The 20840-nt window shown below is 37.0% G+C and overlaps 1 protein-coding gene across 1 annotated transcript in view; it reads left to right on the top strand.

The window, feature by feature from the left end:
- The window catches only part of LOC129117602 (pinopsin-like), a 75105-nt gene that overhangs the window by 23903 nt on the left and 30362 nt on the right, over positions 1–20840 (top strand). Inside the window, exon 2 of the mRNA XM_054628350.2 lies at positions 2531–2856. Coding sequence (XP_054484325.2) covers positions 2531–2856 — 326 coding nt within the window. The remainder of the gene's footprint in view (positions 1–2530; positions 2857–20840) is intronic.

The following is a 20840-nucleotide window of genomic DNA, read 5'->3' as shown; positions in this document are numbered from 1 at the left end:
GTATAGAGAAGAAAATTATTTTCTATAATTTAAAGGCAACTTTTGTGCTTTTGTCTGATTGCTAATATTTGATTTATTCTTGACTGACATCACCATGATCCTAATTTAATATCTGAACATTAGTTCTATGCTGGTGTAAAACAGAACTTTTCTGTGTCTGAAAACAAGTAATCCTGCATTCGTGGTGTAAATGATGCCATAAATCATGACAATACACACCAGAAGAAGCTGCTGGGCAGTGGCACAGCCACAGGGATGAGCAGGCAGAGCTGGCAGCCAGGCTGGACCTGAGAGCCCAGCAGTGAAAGCAGAAATCCAGGAAGCAGGGCCCCAAGCTAGGGAAATCTGAACATCCTGTCTGAGTTTTCTAGGCAGTCCCAAACATGCAGGAATGTGGGATACGCTCAACAAAGTACAGCTCACTTGCTATCTCATCAAAGTAGGGAAAATGCAGTCTCAATTGCCATCAGAGGTACAGCGAGAACAATAGATCCTTCCTGTACAGAACTCAGCTGGGAAGGGAGAGATTTCTTGTTCCTGAGACAGTTTTCTGTTAGTCCATGTTAGTCTAATCTAAAGAACAGAAATAGATCTGTAACACCTGACAGAGGCCTAGGTTTCAAATATAAAATCTGGATTTTTGCCTTAGGTGCCTACATGAGCTAAATGTTTTTAATAGAGAGGAGCTCTTTAGTCAAGCAGATAAAAATATGGAAAGCAGCAATACTAAGAAAGTGAAGATAATTAAGTGTGGGCTGGGAGCATGAAGAGAGCAGTAGATTCTTTGCTTTTGAGTCCAAGGGCTTTCAAGAGTGGTGTTATGTAGGAAATCAGATTAGGTGAGGGATGGTGAGAAAGTCTCCCTGTCTCTAAAGTAGCCTAGCTTTAAAGCAAGTTTATAAGTCACCTGAATTTAGTGGAGCTATTACAGCTGTAAATCTATCTACTCTTTAGGACTGACTTCCTAGTAATCTTCAGAAAATAATTTACTAGACTCTTCTAACAAGAAAGACATTTCCTTCTTCAAAAGTTGCCTTCTCCTCACACCCTTTTGCTTTCTTTCCCCCTGAGAAATAAGGCATCCTATCGCAGCAAGCAGTGCTTGCATTTCCCATGGGTCCTTTCCCTACCCAGCTCTGCATTAAGTAACTGCAAATTGTCAGTATGACAGAAATAGCTGTGCCTGCATCCAGTTAACTCAGAAATGAGTCATTGAATTGTAAGGAAAAGTGGAGCAAAATGCTGTGCCTGGGGAAAATATCCCACTGTGCCCTGTGTGGGTCTGTGTGTGGGTTTTATTCCCAGGTAAAGGATAGAGTAGTGCTATTCCCAAGGGAGGTCTCTGACTCACCTCCATTCCATGCTTGGGAAGCAGCTATAGGAGAAGCTGACAGTTAAATGGGGGAAATGGATTACAGCTATGGATTCCCCTGAAGAATTCCTTTTCTTTTAACCCATTTGCTGGGAGTAGGTACCACTCAAAAGCTGAGAATTTTGGCAGGCTATATATCTCAGTGCTGCTGTATAGTTGGCTGTTGCTAATAGCAAAGATCAAGAAAAAACTCGTGGAAAGAGCTGGACTGACATTGATCTATTCAGGTTTTTCTTCTTACAGGAGCAAAAGGAAGGGGACTGGAAAGCATATTGGAAAATATGGTTTTAAAATATGTTTTTAAAGCTCTTCAAACAAGTTCCTTCTGTCATAAGTCCTGGGAGTGGTAGCCAGTGTTTTGTCACACAGAATTTCAAGGAAGCTGCAAGGAGAACAAAACCATAGGAAATAACAAACCCCTCTTCATTGAGCTGTGACTAAGAAACTACCATGGAAAACCATACAGTTTTGAAGAGGGGCTTCAGTCCTAAAACTTGAAAAAGAGAGTGGAAATACCCTACAACCAGAATTTTAAAGCCTTTCTCTGCAAGATATAATGGGTTTATGACACCTAGGGCTTAATATTAACCTAAATCACTTTTAAACCTGATTGTGTAATATATATGTAAATAAAGTTGCAGCTTGCCATATCCCAGTCATTATGTGGTTGTCTGTTTTTTCCGTATATGAGTGGTCAAAACTGAAGGTTCATCTAGCTGATGGGGAGAGCAAAAGAAGCAAAAGCTTCTTTCACTTTGGGACTCCCAGTCTTAAATATATGGCTTTTTTTTTTTTTCCCTGTAAAAGTCAATACACTATTTGAAAATGCTCATGGATTTTAAAAGTTGAATAGTTCTTATCAAGGGAATCTTTCACCATTTTATTAGTTCAGATAGAAAATGGATTTCTCCTGAGTAATACTAAAACAGATAAATCTGAAAACCTGGCCAGAAGATGAATATCTGTCTAGTGTAAAAATCTTCCAATGTAAGATAAATCTGAGTTAAACAAAATTTGACAGGATGGACAGAGCAACCAGGAGCAGTGAGGATTAACACATAGAGGATAATGGAAATAGTTTTCACTGTTGCTTCAAATACATGATAACCAAAAAAAAAATAATGGAAGTAAGCATTTCTATTGCTTGGTTCATTGCAGGTGTCGTGTCGCTGATCTCCCTGGCTGTGCTGTCCTACGAGCGCTACAGCACTCTCACCCTGTGCCACAAGCGCAGCCATGATTTCCGCAAGGCTCTGCTGGCAGTGGGTGGTTCTTGGATTTATTCCTTGGTCTGGACCGTGCCACCTCTGCTTGGTTGGAGCAGTTATGGGGTAGAAGGTGCAGGCACGAGCTGTTCAGTACGCTGGTCCTCAGAGTCGGCTGAGTCCACGTCCTACATCATCTGTCTGTTCATCTTCTGCTTGGCTGTCCCCGTGATGGTCATGATGTACTGCTACGGGCGCCTCCTGTACGCAGTCAAACAGGTAAGCAGCTGCCTGCTCTCATAGTGCAGACTGCTCTCAGGCAGGTTTTGCATTTCTATTTTATTTAATTTGGAAGTTCTGGTGGTAGAGAGCAAATCAGCAGGCCAAAATGAAATTGAAAAGACCGCAGAAATCCTCAAAGAAGGAGCATGAGGTCTTCAACAATCTTAATTCTCCTGAAGCTCCAGTCAAAACAAAGAGATAACAGATACTGATTATACAGATTATACAGAAACAGATAACAGATGCTGATCAGTATCATGCAGATACTGATTTTGTCATTGGCAATACTGTGGAAAACAGTATATAGGAGAAACAGCATATCAGAGTGAAGTTTGCATTTGTAATGAAGTAAAAATACAAGTTTACCTGTTTAGGAATTAGACACCCATGCAAATACTTCCTGGTTTTGGAGTTTAAAATTTAATAATTTCTGCTCCTTAATCTCTGGAATCTGAACTCTACAGTAATATAATTCTACTATGATTTTTTGAATTATCGCAAGGATCGTCTTCTCCTTGTAATTCTAGGCCACATTTAAATTTTCCTTCTAACTACAACCACCATTACCACTACTACGTACTACTACTATTACTACTACTACTATTACTACTACTACTTTTACTACTACAATGATACTTCTCTCAGTGGTTTAAGGTGCACTGCAGATATTCCAAAATGAAACAAAAGACCCTGAAAAGGGTGTGGTATTGTGAAGTTTGAATACTCTTGGGACAGTAATGAAATGGTTTAATGATGAATAATGAGAGAGGAATTAATGTATAGGTGTTCTCTATAAAGCAATTCTCTAAAATATTCATATGAATTAACTAAGGGTGTTAAAAGGGAAAAAAAGCAGTAAACCTCTGAATTGAGGCACTCCTACAGAATTAAAGTGAATGTAGTTTGATTTGATTAGTCATAAGGAATTAAGTTTGATTGTTTTACACAATTTGTCAAAACTTTGAGAACACTTTAAGCCCAAATGGGAAATCTCCTCTTTGAGTATTGAGCAGGCCAGTAAAATCCCTTTTATGAATCACACATTAGTACTCTTCTTAAAAGTTGTGCAATATTAATAGAGAAAAAAAATTCCTGTCATTGTATACCATTCAATTGAAGTATCAGTCCATATCTGATCTCTGGACAGCAGTTTCTTTTGCCATCACCTCAAAGTAAGAAGCAGGATCTTGGAATATGTGGTACTAAAACCATGCAGAAGATACTTGTTTCTTAAAATGTTGGCTGCTCTTTCCTTCAGCCCTCACTGCCCTTGCTGACAACAGTCATCATCCACAGTATACAAATACCTGCATGGATGAAGCTTCTGTAGCACATACTTCAACCTCTAGTGCTAAATGTAGACTTGTGTTATTCAAATCACTTTTTTAAAAAAATTCAATTATATTTTATATTCAATTATATCAAAGGCAATCATCATCTCACTGATCTGCCTGATTGGTCTCAAGAAGTTGTGGCAAACATACTGAGGGAACAAAGTATTATAGAAATGATATGTGCACTCTATAGACATTTTCTATTTGGTCATGAAGATTGGGTAGACTGGGCAGATTAGGTTGATTGATCAATCAGCTGTCCAGATGAATAAAAAAGAGGGGAGAAATAGCATTTTCCACAATCCCCTCTCCTCCATTCTCCTCATGCCTTCCACAGTGATCTGCAAGCCTGTGGGGTTAGAGGATCCTGAGACATTTTGTAAATGGTGGAAGTGAAAGAAAATTGAACCCAATCTTGCATAACCTGTTGGAGGAACAGGCAAGGAACCAATACTTGTTAAATGCAAAGGCACTTCAGTGAGGATTAGATCATATCTTTAAAGTTGTTATGACTAGGGGTCCTGAGAGCTGCCTGAGTATTTGTCTGCCTGAAGTCTTGAATAGCTAAACCCTAAAATTTTACACAAAATATCTAATGCTTTCCTGGTGCTTATAAAAGTTTTTCTTGATAAGTTGTATTCACCAAAGAAAATCTCAATCAGAAATCTTACCAGTCCTTAGCTTTCTGTGATGTACCAGGAACTATTTTCACCACCTTAGTCTCAAGGCCTTGCATTTCATAATTTTTTGTGACATATATATGTAAATTTTTAATGAACATACCATGACGCAGACACTGAAGTATAGTACTTTCCTTTTGATCTGAGGTCCTTTTACTGTTCTGTAATAAATGGGATAGTTCATGAAATGCTAAAGTATGTCATGTTTCAAACTAGAGGAAGAGACGAGCAATATGCAAATGAACTTATAGTAGTTCTTATATAAAAGTACAAAGAGTAGGTAGGATTATTTAAAAAAGGTCAAGAGAGTTGCATTCATTGTAATGCTGTACCTTTCTGGTGTGGACAAAAAAAAAAGAATTATCTTGCCATTTTCTGGCCTTGTAGATTGAAGTCCTTCTGTGGCCCTCTGTGGTATGTATTTGAAGAATTATGGGAGCATGGCAAACATAGTAGGTGCATTGTCCCAAATTCAGCTCCTTGCTACATTTTCAGACTGCATTTCATAATTTTTCCAGATCTATAGAATTTTTTTATATTAGAGCATTGAAGCAACAATTGTATTGCATCCTGAAATCAAGAGTGCAGGAGTTATGCCATTGTTTAATAGTGCAGTGTAAATTTATTGATGTGGGAGAAATATCTTAAGATATTTGGGATAGCTAATGCAAGAACTGGCACGATGCCTTCATTTTTTCTTTGTGTGGGCAATGATTATAGGTCTGCCTTTCTCTTTTTCTTCCTAAATTTAGTCAGGTGCTGTAGCATTTTGAAGCATCAATAGACCCCATGAAATCAGCTGCAAGCTGACATAATGGTAGAAAGGATTTCATTAATACTGGTTTTATGGAAGATCATCTTTTCAAGGAATTAAAAGTCAATGATATCCTTGTATAAATTATGTTAATAGCAAATGCTATTAAACAGCATTAAAACACAACTCCACCACTATCTCAGAGCTCTTGCCATTTATCATGCTTGAAGATCCTTAGGAATTACATTTTTCTTTAAAGTTATGGGGTTTTTTTCCAGGGTTTTTTCCCTGGGTTTTTTCCGTGGCTTTATATGGATGGTTGAGTCTGATCAAAGGGGCAAAGTTTTCTCTCTCACAAAATTTATTCACATGTATTTTATTCATGCACATTCTACAGCACAAAGGAAGGAAATTGAGGATGGTTTACTTTTCTTTGTACAATCATGGGGATTTTTTTTTCAGTTTTTGGCTTATGAGGCTTCTCTGTGACTCTACTCTTTGATTCCCTCTGGAAAAATGTTCTTTCTGAAGTCACTGTCAGTTGTTTACACTTTGAAAAGTGGGCTCCCAAATGTGGAATTACAGAGATTAGCATTGCAATCGCTGTAGCACAAAAGACACAATGTGATTAAAATCCTCCACTGAGAGGCCCAGAGAGCTCATGTGAACCAGCCTAATGAAAATTAGAAAAACTTTTAAAAAGAGATCTCTTCAGCCTGCATTATCTCCTACTTATACGCAAAAATCCTGCGCAAGAACAAGAAGGGTCCCAGAAGGATGTTTCAAGAAAAGTTTTCAGTTTGGTTTTATAAAAGACTCATCTCGTTGTCAGTCTTCTTTCATTGAAAGATATGCTTAAACAAAGCTTGGAACGTTTTGTGAAATGTAGCTAGGATATGGAAAACAAGAAAAAGGACTGTAAGCAGAGCACAAAGACTTAAACATGCAATTCTTACTCTGCAAGAGACTGTGTGTTGAAGTGGGCAAAGGGCCAATGTCTTATGGAGTTCTGGAGTAGATGGACTTACAACATGACCTGATAGTCCTATAGTGTGATGGTTTTTGTTTATTTTTCCTGTCACTATTCCAGTTCTACTTTGAGTTTGTCTTTGAAAAACAAAAACGAAGGAAGACAGAAAAAATACTTAGGGAAAATTTCAAGACTATATGAGACAGAAGTTGGCCTTACCAGTATGTCTGGTCCTCCATCCTGTGATGCACCTGTTCTTGCTTAATTCCTCAAAAACATCTAGATTTAACTAGTGACCAAAATGTGAGTCCACATAGTGGAATTACCCAACTATTTCCCTTTACAGCAATTTTTTTGTTTCTTTTGAAAAGTGCCATATGATTTCGGACTTCCAGATAATATAGGAGACCCAGATAACCTTTTGTTGTCCCATCTCTTGACTTTTATAAGTCTTGTCATCTTGTTGGGGAACTGGGCAAGTCACAGTTACACAGTAGAGAGCTGTGTATTCCTCTTTCTTACTCCTTTTCCAGATTTCAAAGTACCAAATTTAACAGAGGAAAAGTGCTTCCATCTCTTATATCAAAAATAATGCCCCAGAGTGAAATTATCACTTGGTTATAAAGGAAATTAATTTTTAAATCTGTATGGTGAGAGTTTGACTCTAGGTTATTTTTTAAGATTTGGTATAAACAGCAGTGGTGGGTTTGAAATCTCCTGTGCCCACAGGAAATCTAAGAGAAAAAGGAATGATGAGAGATAAATTTTTATATTTTCTGATTCCTTAATCTTGTTTTATATCTGTACTATTTGGAACCGTTAAACAATATCTGTAAAAGCATTTATTGTATTGATATTCATTAAAGTAGTCAGGAAAGGACAACAAAGTGGAAGGACCACGCCTGTGAATGTTTCCAGTTTTCCATCTCTTTTGGAAATAATCATTTGGAGGAAGAGAGCACATTAGGGCAGAATGCTTAATGATTTAAACTGAAAAAAAAATCTTCACATAATATAAAGAATAGGATAGGAACATAATTATTGCTCCATCATTCCTTCATGTGCTTTATATGCCTATCTATAGAGAAAACTTGATTTTCTAAAAGTTCATATTTATATTTCATGGCACTGAAGTTACAATTTATGTTGAGAAAACTGATAAAGCAATTAGGCAACATTAAATCTTAACTTCTTAGAACTCTAAATCAAATCAGATTTGTAGTCATAGAAGCAAAGTTCAAATTTTTTCTACTTGTTTAATTAAAAAAATAAGTCCTAAGAAAAGTAATTCCGGTGAAGATGATGTAGACCTGGTTGTAGAGTTCCTGTAGATCATCCCTTTCAAATGTGATTAAGTACATTTGTGATTTGACTTGATTTCAGGTATGTTTGACCTCTGCAGCATCTAAGCCTAAACAGACAGATAGACTCATTAGAAAGCCATATCTTTTTTTTACCATATACTCATAAATTTTATTTCTTTCCTTTGGATCTTCATATACTCTTTGCCTCTTAGTTTCTGGTGGCATAGAGGAAAAATGAGAAATATGCCTTTAGTTTTTAAACCTTGCCATAAATATATAGTAATTACATCTCATTCAAATGAAAAAGAGATTCAGTTTGCAAATTAATTAACAGATGTCTTCTGTCATATCATCATGAAGAAAATGGAACTTATTAAAATAGAAGTCTCAGGTTGAGAGAATTGTAGTAAATTTACAAAATATAATGAAAGGCATTGGCTGGATTATCAACTGCTATAAAGTGATACAGCCTATTGTAAAAAAAATAATAAAGGTAAATACTTCCAAATTTTCTGTACAGCATTCAGCAAGCAACTAGCAGCAAATTTTCAACATCTGCTTACCAGGCAATTGTTTCACCTTTGCCAAATTCTTCATGTGCAAGCTATTCTATAGCCAGAACTCAAAGCTGGCAACAGACCATTTTTTGGATTCTGTGATAACAGGAATATTTTGTGATAACAGACACTGCTTTTTTATTGTTTGATTCTATGGTATTTGCCATAAGAATGGGCTTTAAGAGAGCAATTTGCATTGCTGTATAACACCATATTTTTTTCAGAATTCCTAGATCATATCTCCAGTAGAAGCACTGACTGCTTTTTGTTGTTTCAATGTAGTGTCACAGACATGTTTTATGAAAAATCCTTTCCATAGAATTTTTTCTCCTGAGAAGCTGAGAGGCCTCAGGAACAAAATGTAAACAATGATTATCTGCTGCTGTGGAATGCAACAGGTGGATCTGTGATTGGTCTCATAGAGTTGTTTCTAATTAATGGCCAGTCACAGTCAGCTGGCTCGGACTGTCTGTCCGAGACACAAGCCTTTGTTATTGATTCCTTTTTTTTCTATTCTTAGCGAGCCTTCTGATGAAATCCTTTCTTCTATTCTTTTAGTATAGTTTTAATATAATATATATAATAAAATAATAAATCAAGCCTTCTGAAACATGGAGTCAGATCCTCATCTCTTCCCTCATCCGCAGACCCCTGTGAGCACTGTCGCAGAGGAGCACTGAAAGACATTAGACTGCATATAGTATGTATTTGTGATCAGTGATCAGTTCTTTGAAGTTCTGATTATTTTCAAGTCTTCTTGGCTTCTAAAGATGATCAAAATTATTAGAATTCTGTAGGTGAACTGATATCTGGAATAAAAAAAGCCATGGAATACTTGGGAAAAAAAAGCCGTGTCTCACTATTTCTTAGTAAGTTCTTAAATTCTGTTGAATATGTAATTTATTTAGGCTCAGATTGCAATCTGTAGATAGTATTAAATACATAAGAAATCCTTGCAGATCAACTCTTTTTGTTTAAAAATTTTTTGATAATTTCTGTAAGCACTCTCAACTTCACAGCCCATGAGTCCTGTTGCTTCTTTTCTCCTTTACCCTCACACCATTCTTTAGATGGATAGATCCCTTCCTTCCTTCCTTCCTTCCTTCCTTCCTTCCTTCCTTCCTTCCTTCCTTCCTTCCTTCCTTCCTTCCTTCCTTCCTTCCGCCACTTCCGCCACTTCCGCCACTTCCGCCCGCCACTTCCGTCCGCCACTTCCGCCCGCCACTTCCTTCCTTCCTCCCTCCCTCCCTCCCTCCCTCCCTCCCCTCCTTCCTTTCTGTGCATTTTTTTCCTTTGATGGTTTGAAGATGCTGTGAATATACGCTGATTTTCCAAGGCTTTGCAAAGCTGATACTACTATTCCTATTGTACTGAAGGAAAGCACAGGGTTTTGAGAAATTACCTGTGAGTATTCAAGGCATTTTAAGAATCTATCTATCCTATTTTTTTTCTCTATATTCCCTCTGTACTGAGTAGAGAAAGAAAATCACATCAAGGAGATTATTCTCAAAACCAGCAAATTTTTTTCAGCTGCTGGTACATAAGATGAGTAGCATTAAAAGAAGCAAATTATATTATAACAAAATAAGGAAATAGTTTCACCTTAAAAAGAGGATATGGCATATCAATAATATTATATTTTTAATGGTACATGTTTTCAATTATTTTCAAAAAATGCTAAAATACTTGAATTATGTCATTTCTATTTAATGCCAGGTCATAACATAAAGTACAAACATAAACATAAATTGAAGAAAAATCTGTAGCATTCTGACCCTAACTTCTGACATTCATACTTTTATAAACAGCAATTTTCAGATGCCAGTAATTCAGGTTTCAGACAGTTATATCCTTACATTTTTGTTCAAGAATATTTCGGTGGAGAAAGTGCTAATTATTCCTGTTAGCTGATATTTTTTTCATTTTATTTTCATGGGATACCTGTTTGACTAAAAAGTTGCTTTCATTAGCTAGGAAGAAGACTTACTAGCATGCTTAATTTTTAAAGTGGTTAATTAGTCTTGTACTCTTTCATAACTATTATGGTTTTCCCAGGAGTTGAAGTGATTATTAGGTAGCTATCATGAAAACACTGTAAATATAGTATTGATTTTTGGGGTTTTCTGCTTTCAACTGCAAAAAATATTTCAGTTTTGTGCACTACGTTTATAACAGTTTTTATTAAAGGATTCTGTCTCAAGGGAATAAAGTTCAATGTTTACTGTAACAGTGGAGAAAAATGTCAAATCCTGAGAAATAAAGGAGAAAGCTCACATTTTATTTTCTTTGTGTATAGCTGCAAGGCTTATAAGTTCACCATCTCAGCTTTTAGGAGAGTAAAGGTACGGTGAATCAATCCCACCTAAAATACCTTCCAAAGTCTTTAAGGACATCAACAGCTGTGCTTGCACAGACATGTCTAGCTCACAAGGGACAGGTACACTCACTCAGGGCTGTTCTCAGCATTTCTGATTAAAAAGTGTCGACCGAATGTTATAGCATGTCATCAGATTTGTCTTTGAGGCCTGATCATGCTGGAAGGGAAGCAGACATGAGAAAAGATTATGATCTTCTTTCCCCTGTGCTTGCAGGAGTATAAATCATTAGTTAATTGTCTGCATTTTGCAGAGAAGCAGTGATAAAACTTAAGCGTAAATCAGGCACTGTACAAATTTGTTGTAAATCAAATTAATGGCTGGTCAGAAAATAGGAATTCATTATGTTTGCCACTTTTCATACTTTAGATAAACTAGGGAGAAAATAAGTCAGTCATAACCTTTAATAACAAGCTAATAGAAATTTAAGACCTGATCCATTAATCTCTGGATGCATTATGTCCACAAAAAATAGCTTGTGGTTTAATGAGTCTTTTAGTTTACAGCAAATGGTGTATATCAATAGCAAGTACTCATAACAACTCAGTTCAGGGTATGATATAGTAAAGCTTTTTCCTGATAAGAAAAAGCATAAGGTTTTTCTTGTTTGGTGGGTTTTTTGTTGGTTTTTTCTTTTTTGCTCACCCCTTATAAAACTGGAAAGGTTAAATATACAGAAGGGTGTTTTGCAGTGTAAAACATGCAGAGTTTTGTACTTACAATTCAGCATGCAAGAACTTAGCTACACTTACTTACTCTTCTGTAGTTTAACTCCACTTCAGAGACTAACTTGTGGCCTCAGGCAAACTCCCTGACTGAAGACTTGGAGGAAAATTAATTGTCCAACGTGTAGCAGCAAGGCAGCATTGTCCCCTAGAGGAACACTTCTGAAGGTCTGTCTGCAGACCAAGGCCAGTGCCTTGGCCACAGCAGAGAATTGGTGCAGTTTGTGGGGGCCAGGTGGTGGCTGCTCCTGGGCAGGCCTGGGAAAACGCCCTGCAGCTTCCAGCAGAGTGAAACCCATCCTTGTGAACTATGTAGTACAGAGGCTTCTGAGGTTTTTTAAAATTAAGTACTAACATGTAACTTTTCAAAACTTCTGCTCCTGCTGGAAGAAAAGAGATACAGTTCAGGCACTTTCCAGTTTGCCCCTGACACTTGCTTTATGGGGAGCTTCCTTTAGTGAAGGAGCGCTTGTCCAAACCTTCCCAGGAGAATTCATACCCATCTATAACATCACGTAGACAGTTTCTTCTTATTAGGCAGATGTGTTCTATTTATTTCACTTCATTGGTAATGCAGTTGTTAGATGAACTCTTCAGCTGCTGAATTATAAAGATCTTCATATTTAAAAGCTCAGGAATCCTTGTGCAGTAAGTCAATATCCCTCTGCACAAGTAAAGGATGGGAAAGAAAAAGATAAGATCTTAATTAGCCAATGTTTCCTTCAGAGAAATATGTGTAATGTGCTTTACTCTACTTCTCAAGTTATTTTTAATCTGTTGACTCTCCAACTTTTCTATTTCATACAGTTTTTGTTGTAAGGTAACCACTGTCCCCTTTGTGGTCTTAATTCATTCTTCCCTTGTTATTTCAATGTATAAAACTAAGGAGGTGAACATTCACTCTTAATTTATAGTGTTTAGGGTCCTGAGACTTCACTTCCCTGTTAATTAAGCACCTTTTTTTTTTCAATGGTTCTTCTTTTAAAATGTCTACACCATATGCATCTTAAAACAACAAACAGTGGTCTCTGGCTTGAGGTGGAGTCACCTGGGCTTACAATGAATGGGTGATTATTTGACTTTTAGTAGTACAACTGACATCTGCTAAGCAGCTAAATTAATCACAGATGAATAGGTGGTAGGGTTGCCTTAGGGTATATTCCAGACCTGTACTTGGGAGTGGTAACCTGAATTTAAATAGGAGACCTGTCAACTAAAAAGCTTCCAAGGTAATAAAAAGCATGTAAGGTATTTCTAAGGGGAATCTCAGCAATATTTGTTTTGTTTCTGGTCACTTACATGGCAGAAGAAGCACAACATTGCAGTTTCAGAAGGCTGTAATATTAATTTTGTCTGGTAATATTTCACTTGAAACTCCCCCAAACATGACAGGATAGATTTCCATTTACCTGAAATCTTGCTACTTATATCTGGCCTATTAAAGATTAAATAAAAACAAAGTTTGAATAAAACTGACCTGCACAGAAATTAAAAAGGAAAAAATTAATAAATATTCTGAGACTAAATGAAAAACAATCAGACAAACAAAAATTGTGCTAACACAACCAATAAAGAATGGAACTTCCCTTACCTAGAGCACACTGAAGTATACACATTTTTTTATGCCCATTAACATACTTAAAAATTTGGTTATATGTCTATAAAACACTGCATACAAGCTCCTGCCTTACACAGAAAATGGAATGAATATTGCCCCTAGTTCCTGGTTGCAGCTGTCCCTGGTTAAATACCAGTAGCACTCTGCTCTGCTCTGATGCCCTCAACATGCAGCTGGGCGTTTAAAAACACCTATCTCTGGGAAAGTTCATTTAATGAATTCACCTTGAATAATTTTTGGACTTTCTCTATTGCTATGGCTTGCAAGAGCTCAATAAAAATCCTTAAAGGCTTTACCTGATCCCTGAGCAACTTCAGGATAAATGTTCAGTTCAGTTAAAATGTCACTTGAAAGAATTGACTTTCACATTGCTCTAACTTGGCCTTTCTGCATCAATCTGTAATCTTTTCTGAAGAAAATTTGTAACTTTGGTTGATAATCTGGCCTTGGCCTTTTGTTAATTGCATGCTACTCCTGGAAGAATTTTATTTTTGTATGTTTTCTTTCATTATTCAGCAGTGTAAATGCTCTTCTGCCCGGCTTATGCTTCTGTGCTCCAGGATGGTCAAGGCTCAGTAGGTGCTTAGCCATGTCAGACTGGAACATTTTGGATTTTCTCAATATATAATTAAATGGATTTGCTTTGGTCTCCATTGCTTGCCACGTAAGTTCAGGATGTTAATTCAGTCTAAATGTCAAGTTAAAAGTAATACAACTCCAGCCTGCTGAATCATCTTGTTAACTCATTCTTCTTTTTACTTTGACCTTTCCTTAGGGAGGTACAGGTATTGCTCGATTAGTTTCAGCCTTTCCAGAAGAATGGTGGAATTTTATATGACTACACCATCTCTGAGGTCATTAAATTCACACTGGACAGGTTTTTACTGGCTCTAACTATATCTATTCCTACTTACTCATTGCACTGTGAAGAATTCTTCTGTCCCAAAACTCAGAAATGAAAGTGTTGCTCACAAGTGAGCTGGACTTGCAATATCCTTATTTAATAAATACTGACTTAAAGAGTGTTGGACTTGAACCATTGCTAAAATAGTATATATATCTGAGCACTAATTTTCACAGATATATGACCCTATTGAAATTAGAATTAGAAGGAATTCTAGAGAATTATTAAAAACATCTCTGTTGATTTTTCCTGGCTGTAATTGTTAAAAAAAAAAAAGCATATCCAAAACAAAATTAGGCTGTAAAAAAAATTGCTCTAGTGCCAGTCTCCTCCTTGCAAAATAAAGCATATATCATACAATTGGAAGTAGTATTATTTTGCAGATTGAGAGAGTGAAACACCAATCTGACTGCTTGCCACGTGCAGAATGCCCATCCTTAGTGTGTAACATCCTTAGTAGTTACAGCCCCCTTTAGGAGACTTACAGTAAATATCCATGGAGATGATCAGCTGGGAAGTGAGTTCAGTTGGTTAGGAAAGCAAGGGACAATGGCCAACAACAACTGTCTGAAGCAGGAAAACTGAGAACCAGGCATGTGAGTAGCTTTGTCAGCAGTGTCACAGGTCAGGGGTGAGGCGGGCAATACCAGGTGGGAACAGCACCTGAGGTACAGTTATTTCTGCAAAGTAACTCTATCATACATCATATGTTTATACATGTATGATAAAGGGCTCTTGGTTGCCACCCTTCAAAGACATGGCAGAGTTAGTTTAAGTAATTTAATGAAGAAATCAGTTTTCTATTCATGAAAGTCAAAATAAATGTTAGAAATTGCTAGGAAAGGGATTGAAAGAAACATCCCCTGTGTTGTTATACCATAACATACCAAGTTGTATAAACTTGAATGTTGCAAGGAATACTGGTCATCCATTTGAAAAGAATACAAGAAAAAGAGAAAAGGTGCAAAAAGGGTAAAAAATGCTATCAGAGCTACAGATGTAGTGTTCAAGGAGAGATTAAAAGTGAGAGAAATATCCTCAGCAAACAATATTCAGATATTATCGTCTTTCAAGTACAGTACTACATTTCAGACACTCAAGGTGAAATCCCAGACTCCAAGATTAATTTAATATTATTAATATAATATGATCCAAGCTGGAAAGCATCCTGGCCCATATAGAGTACCACTGAGAATCCTGTGTATATAGATAGTGTTTCAGAAGAACATGAACTCTAAATATCCAAGTACAACTCCATAAGTGAGCAAGAATTGACAGTATCACACCAATTCCTTCCTTCCCCTGCCCTTAGCATTTTCCTTTCCTTTGCTCCTCCTTTCCCTCCCCACTCCACCATTTTTTCCTTCTCTTCCATCCTCTCCTGTCCTTTTCTCTCCTCCTCATTCCTGTCAGTCTCAGCAAGAAGCTTACTGACAAAAATTGTTTTCATCTAAATTAAAACACTCATTAAGGTATAGCTACCTGGTCATGTTTGCTGACTGAACCATTGTAATGGAATCCCTGTATTAGATTACTCTTAGATTGCTCCTGAAAAAAAGCAGGATGTATGAACTGATACCTTCTTGGATACAGTCAGTGGTCTTACTGGCAAAAGACCAGTTTGCTATCTGTTCAACTGCCACTTTACTCTTTCAGGATTATAATAGCCACCAAAAAAAAAAAAAAATCAAAACATACTAAAGAATAGCCACCATAATTCATAGTATTTTTCTAGTGCACCTTTGTCTGTCCCCTTGGAGTATGTGAGAATGCATGGCAAGTACCTCAAATGAACTCTTACAGAGTGATGTTGATTCTTCTGCTTGGATACAAAATTTGGAATCTGTATTGATTATTTTCAGTTGTCATCAGCACTGTGTTATTCATTGTGTTCCCCTATAACCCAGAAATCTGTGCTACCTGAAGAAATAATTTATAAAAATGCTACCTTTTTTACAGCAGCAGAGTAACAGCAATATAGCTCTGTTTGCTATACTGCTCCCCTTCAACAAATGAGAAATGAATTTCAGGGAAAACCAATATTATTTAGAAGTAAAGTTCCAAACCCAAGATATTTTGTATCCCAGTCATCTTCTAAGAGGTTATTTTGGTCTTTTTCTTACTGAAATTGTTTATTTGCTATAATAATACTCTTTTACAGGCTCAGACCTGTCAGGATTCAAAAGAATTTGTAGTATCAAAGCCAATATAACCTGATGGGCTACTGGTGTTTTTCACTGTTTTCTTTCAAAGTAAGTATGCCTATCAGGAAGATGTGTTTTACTTTATACATGATTACAGTTCACATATAAAAATGAAATGGAGCTTGCCAACAAACCAAGTTTTGCAAAGTTGCACATCTTATTTTTAATGTATAATCTATTTCTCTTCCCTATCAACAGTACAATTCAGCATCAGTATACTTTACAATTGTGTGTCAGCACTATCTGTATTGTGCTCTTTCTCTACAGAGAAATGACAGGGATTTGTCTAAGTCTGGTGAAGTTAACACAGCTCATCACTTTTACAAATGCCTAGTTTTCTCCTAGAAATGCCAGTAAGCTGCCAGCTGGGCTTTTAGTGCTATAAAACTGCCACTTCTTCCTTAAGTGGTGATGTTGACTCTATAAAAATCACTGACCTGCCTTTAAGCAAGCTTGGTGAACTTCATTTCAGTGAGGACCATTGGTAGCTTGCTGCAAAGTCAGCAGAAAATACTCAGCAGATCTCCACTTCTCAGATGAATGCTCTATGGACAATTTTAACACTTACTCAGCATTAACAGGCTTAGTAGTGGCCTACTAATCCTTAGTAGGATTCATAAGAGAAAAGCCTTCTTTTCTATCCATCAGTCTGGCCATTTACTGCAGAAACATCAGCCAAAGATTTTGTTTCATAATGATTCACTGCCTGGACGTTTCCTGTGACAGTGCTCACAGGGGTCTTTGGATGAGGGAAGAGACAAGGATTTGACTCCATATTTCAGAAGGCTTGATTTATTATTTTATTATATATCTATTACATTATAACTATACTAAAAATAATAGAAGGAAAAGTTTCATCTCAGAAGGCTAGCTAAGCTAAGAATAGAAAAGAATGATAACAAAGGCAGCTGGCTCGGACAGAGAGCGAGAGCCAGCTCTGCCGTGACTGGTCACTAAATCCAAAAATCCACATGAGACCAATCATGGATCCACCTGATGCATTCCACAGCAGCAGATAACCATTGTTTACATTTTGTTCCTGGAGCCTCTCAGCTTCTCAGGAAGAAAAAATCCTAAGAAAGGATTTTCATAAAAAGACGTCTGCGACAGTTTCCAATTACCTCCTTTCTATGGACACCCCATTAAGTCACAGTTTGGCCACACCAAACAGGAGGTAGAAGGTGTTTTTTAAAGTGTTTTCTTCCTCTCACTACTCTAAATAGGCTTTGATGTCTTTGTAGTTGAATATTCTGAATCGGAGCTGCCAACATTAGTTGCTCAAAAGTTGGCCAGAATCAACTGTACTCACATTTTGACAGGTAACCTGGTCTAGAGGATAAAAGGGAAGCTAGTCATGATACAGCTCAAGTTCTTTGCACATGACATGCCCTTAGCAACTAGGTAAATACTATCCTAGAAGACTCCCTTGAAGGTCCCCATTTCATAGAGATCTGTCAAGTCCTTTCAGCACTTTCATTAATAATATTGGCCTATAACTAAAACTCAGTAAACATCAGGATTGGTCAATGCAAGTACAGGGTTTTGCACAATGAGAAATCATACAAGATGAAAAAACACAGGCTGGGAATCAGTTAAGTCTAAAGGATCTAATTTGAATAGTGAGTCCCAAACAATGTGTGGTTTTAGGAACATGATACCTTTGCAAACAGAATTGTGGGACAGGTGAGCAGAGGTGTGGAACACCTGACCTTGGTTGTGCTCTGTTCTGTCTGCTTGGTTTTGTTAAACCAGGATATGCACATTTTGATATGTGAACAGTTTTCAAATGTGAAAACACTGCTACTAAAGAGAAGCAGTTGTGACTTTTGCTTGCATACCCTTACACTAATGGAAAAACACAAAGAAACATTTTCTAGAAATGAAGGTCTAGATAAGATGTCACTAAAATTTTGAAATCGTGGAGAAGGTTGTTCAGGGATATGAAATATCTTTCTATTAGACAGTATATCTCAGGCTGATTGAGGAGTATTTGTCCTACATTTAGTGCACATGGGGGAAGGGGGAATGAAGGACAACACCAAATCCCTTGAGAATCTTTCCAGCCCTCTGGCTGTAAGATTTTAAATGCATTAAAATTCATGGAATTCCTAATATTTATTTGCAAAGATAGTAAAACCACTTCATCACGGTAGCAGGAAATGTATGGTACTAGAGTAGTTTATGACAACATGGAAATGAAATGGTAGGAAAGCAGAGAAATTCAGTCCTTTGTCTCCACCAGCTGCTATTTATTTTAATGTGCATCTGACAAAGTAATATAAACTTTCAGAATGCCAGATTTGTGAATATGTAACAACAGCTATAACCCAAAACTTTGCTGACTCTGTCACGTTTGGCATTTGTTTTCACTTAGAGAATATTTTACAGCATGTTTATTGTACTTTGGGATGCATATTTCAGTGTTTCTCTTGCATTAGAAAACATGTACTTTGTTTTCTTTTCAAATATTATGTCCAACTTCAGAAGATAGACAAAGAAAAAAAAATGCTTTAATCTGGAGTTGAACAATCATTTATGCTGGTAAAAGTATAATTCAGAGACATTTTACTAAAAAAGCCCCATACATATATCTGGTTTTTTGCTCTGTTTTCTAACGATGATGCTGACTCTGCAGGGAAGACATGTAGTTGGCTCCACTTTAGGCCATAATTTGGTGTAAAACTGAAATAAAGAAAAAATGGCATTTATATCCCTGCCTCAGCCATATGTATCTAGAACTTACAAGTTTTCAAGCATCATTGCTTCCACAAATCCACAGACTTTCATTGGAGAGAATACAGGGGGTAGAAATTGGAAGTTTCTCAACAAGCTCATCCATTTGAGCATTTCTAAACATTTGGAAAATTAGAGTGTTTTGAGTTATACAAGAAAGCATCTTATTTTTGTTAGTTTTGTTCAAAATTCTAACACGGAATAGTATCTAAACACAACTGCCCATATTTTCTGTATTATGTAGGAGTCATAGTGTGTTTTTACATGTCATGCTGCATATCACAAGGTATGGTCAGAACATACAAATGCTGGATCTTGCATGTCTCAGAGTACTGGGCATGGATAAACTCTGGTCAATTCTTTTAGACTGGGCACTCGGGGACTTGTTTCTCTAGTCCATTTCTTTCCATGTCATATTGCTGCCCACCAGCTGTGTTATGCTATACCTGACACCTTCAAAGTCTTTCCCATTATTTACACCCTTTTTTCTTCTGTCACTTTTGGGTATGGCATGTCTTAAATTCCTTTATGAGGTTCCTAAAAATGGAGTTTATGGATCTATGCAAATAGATTCATATCAGGTTTCTGAAGGCATGATGATTCTAGGTGCTGCAGGCTTGGAGGAGTTGCTCCCATGCAGTTTCCTACATCTTGTTTCCAGTGAAGCAATGTCTGGCTGCCCACAGTGAATATTCTCCTCTTTAGAGAATGTTTCTGACAGAGTGTGTTCATTCCAACCAAGAGGCTGAACAAGCCCACTACCTTCCCTTTCTTGGTGGACCTAATGTAAAGAGGAATGCTGCTTTGAGGCGATCCTCAAGGTACCATTGGATGGGTAGACAGAGTAGATGTTCCCAGACTGAAGCTGAGGGTTCTCCCAAAAGGCTGCAAGTGCTAGTGGGAAAGGCAGCATCAAAAAAGGCAGAGCCTGTAGCACCAGACTAGAAAAACCTCTCTGGACAAATCACTAGAAAGGGCCACATATATGCTAGAGAATGGATGTTACTTACTTAATGTCTAATTATTTATTCTTTCCTCACCTATTTCCTGATCTTTTTCTTAGATTCTTTTATGCTGCCTTCACCTTGTAATGTCAAATTTTGGTCTAATGTTATGAATACCCCAGCTCCAATGGAATTTTTTTTAATTATTTTTTGTGGGGGTAGGAATGAAACTTTCAAAAAAAAAAGAATTTTTTTGTTGGGTAGGTTTTGGTTTGGTTTTTATTAACTGTGCTTATTCTTGATAGATGTAAAAATTAGCCAAAATACTTCATGCTATGGTTATTTCCAGTAGCCACTGATTTTACATAATTTATAAAGAACTGTCTGTAATCCACAAGCTACAGAAAAGGAATTTATCTTCCTTTTCTGTGTTTAAAGATAAATAAATATTTATGAACACCAGTCTAGGTACAACTCACTAAGCCAACTTCCCTTGCTTACCCTGTCACCTATAGAGTAAGAGCTAGAGACACCTGACTTCTTCAGGTGCAACACAGCCCTGAGTACCCCTCTCCCAAGGAAAAAAGTGTGTACACCTGAGCTTCAGTCTTACTGATTAAATTTAATTTGTCTAAGTTAGCTATTTACATTAATTTCTATGTCCAGTTTGTCATTCTGTGTTAAAAAAAGGATTATATGCTGTAGAGTGGGATTTAAAACCAGGAGGGTATTAAGGGTCCTGGTGAGAGGAGAAGAATTGAAGACTTACAGACTTCTCAGAGATGGGTTGGTCCTGTTTTGTTTTTTTCTGAATACACCTGTGCCATGGCAAGTGTATTAGAATTTGAGGGAAAGCATCTGGAGGAGAACATTTTCAGG

This window comes from Agelaius phoeniceus, chromosome 2 (genome assembly GCF_051311805.1).
Source record: "Agelaius phoeniceus isolate bAgePho1 chromosome 2, bAgePho1.hap1, whole genome shotgun sequence".
NCBI classification, from domain to species: Eukaryota; Metazoa; Chordata; class Aves; order Passeriformes; family Icteridae; genus Agelaius; species Agelaius phoeniceus.
Note: the sequence above shows the minus strand (reverse complement) of the source record. Positions and strands in the feature narration are given on the sequence as shown.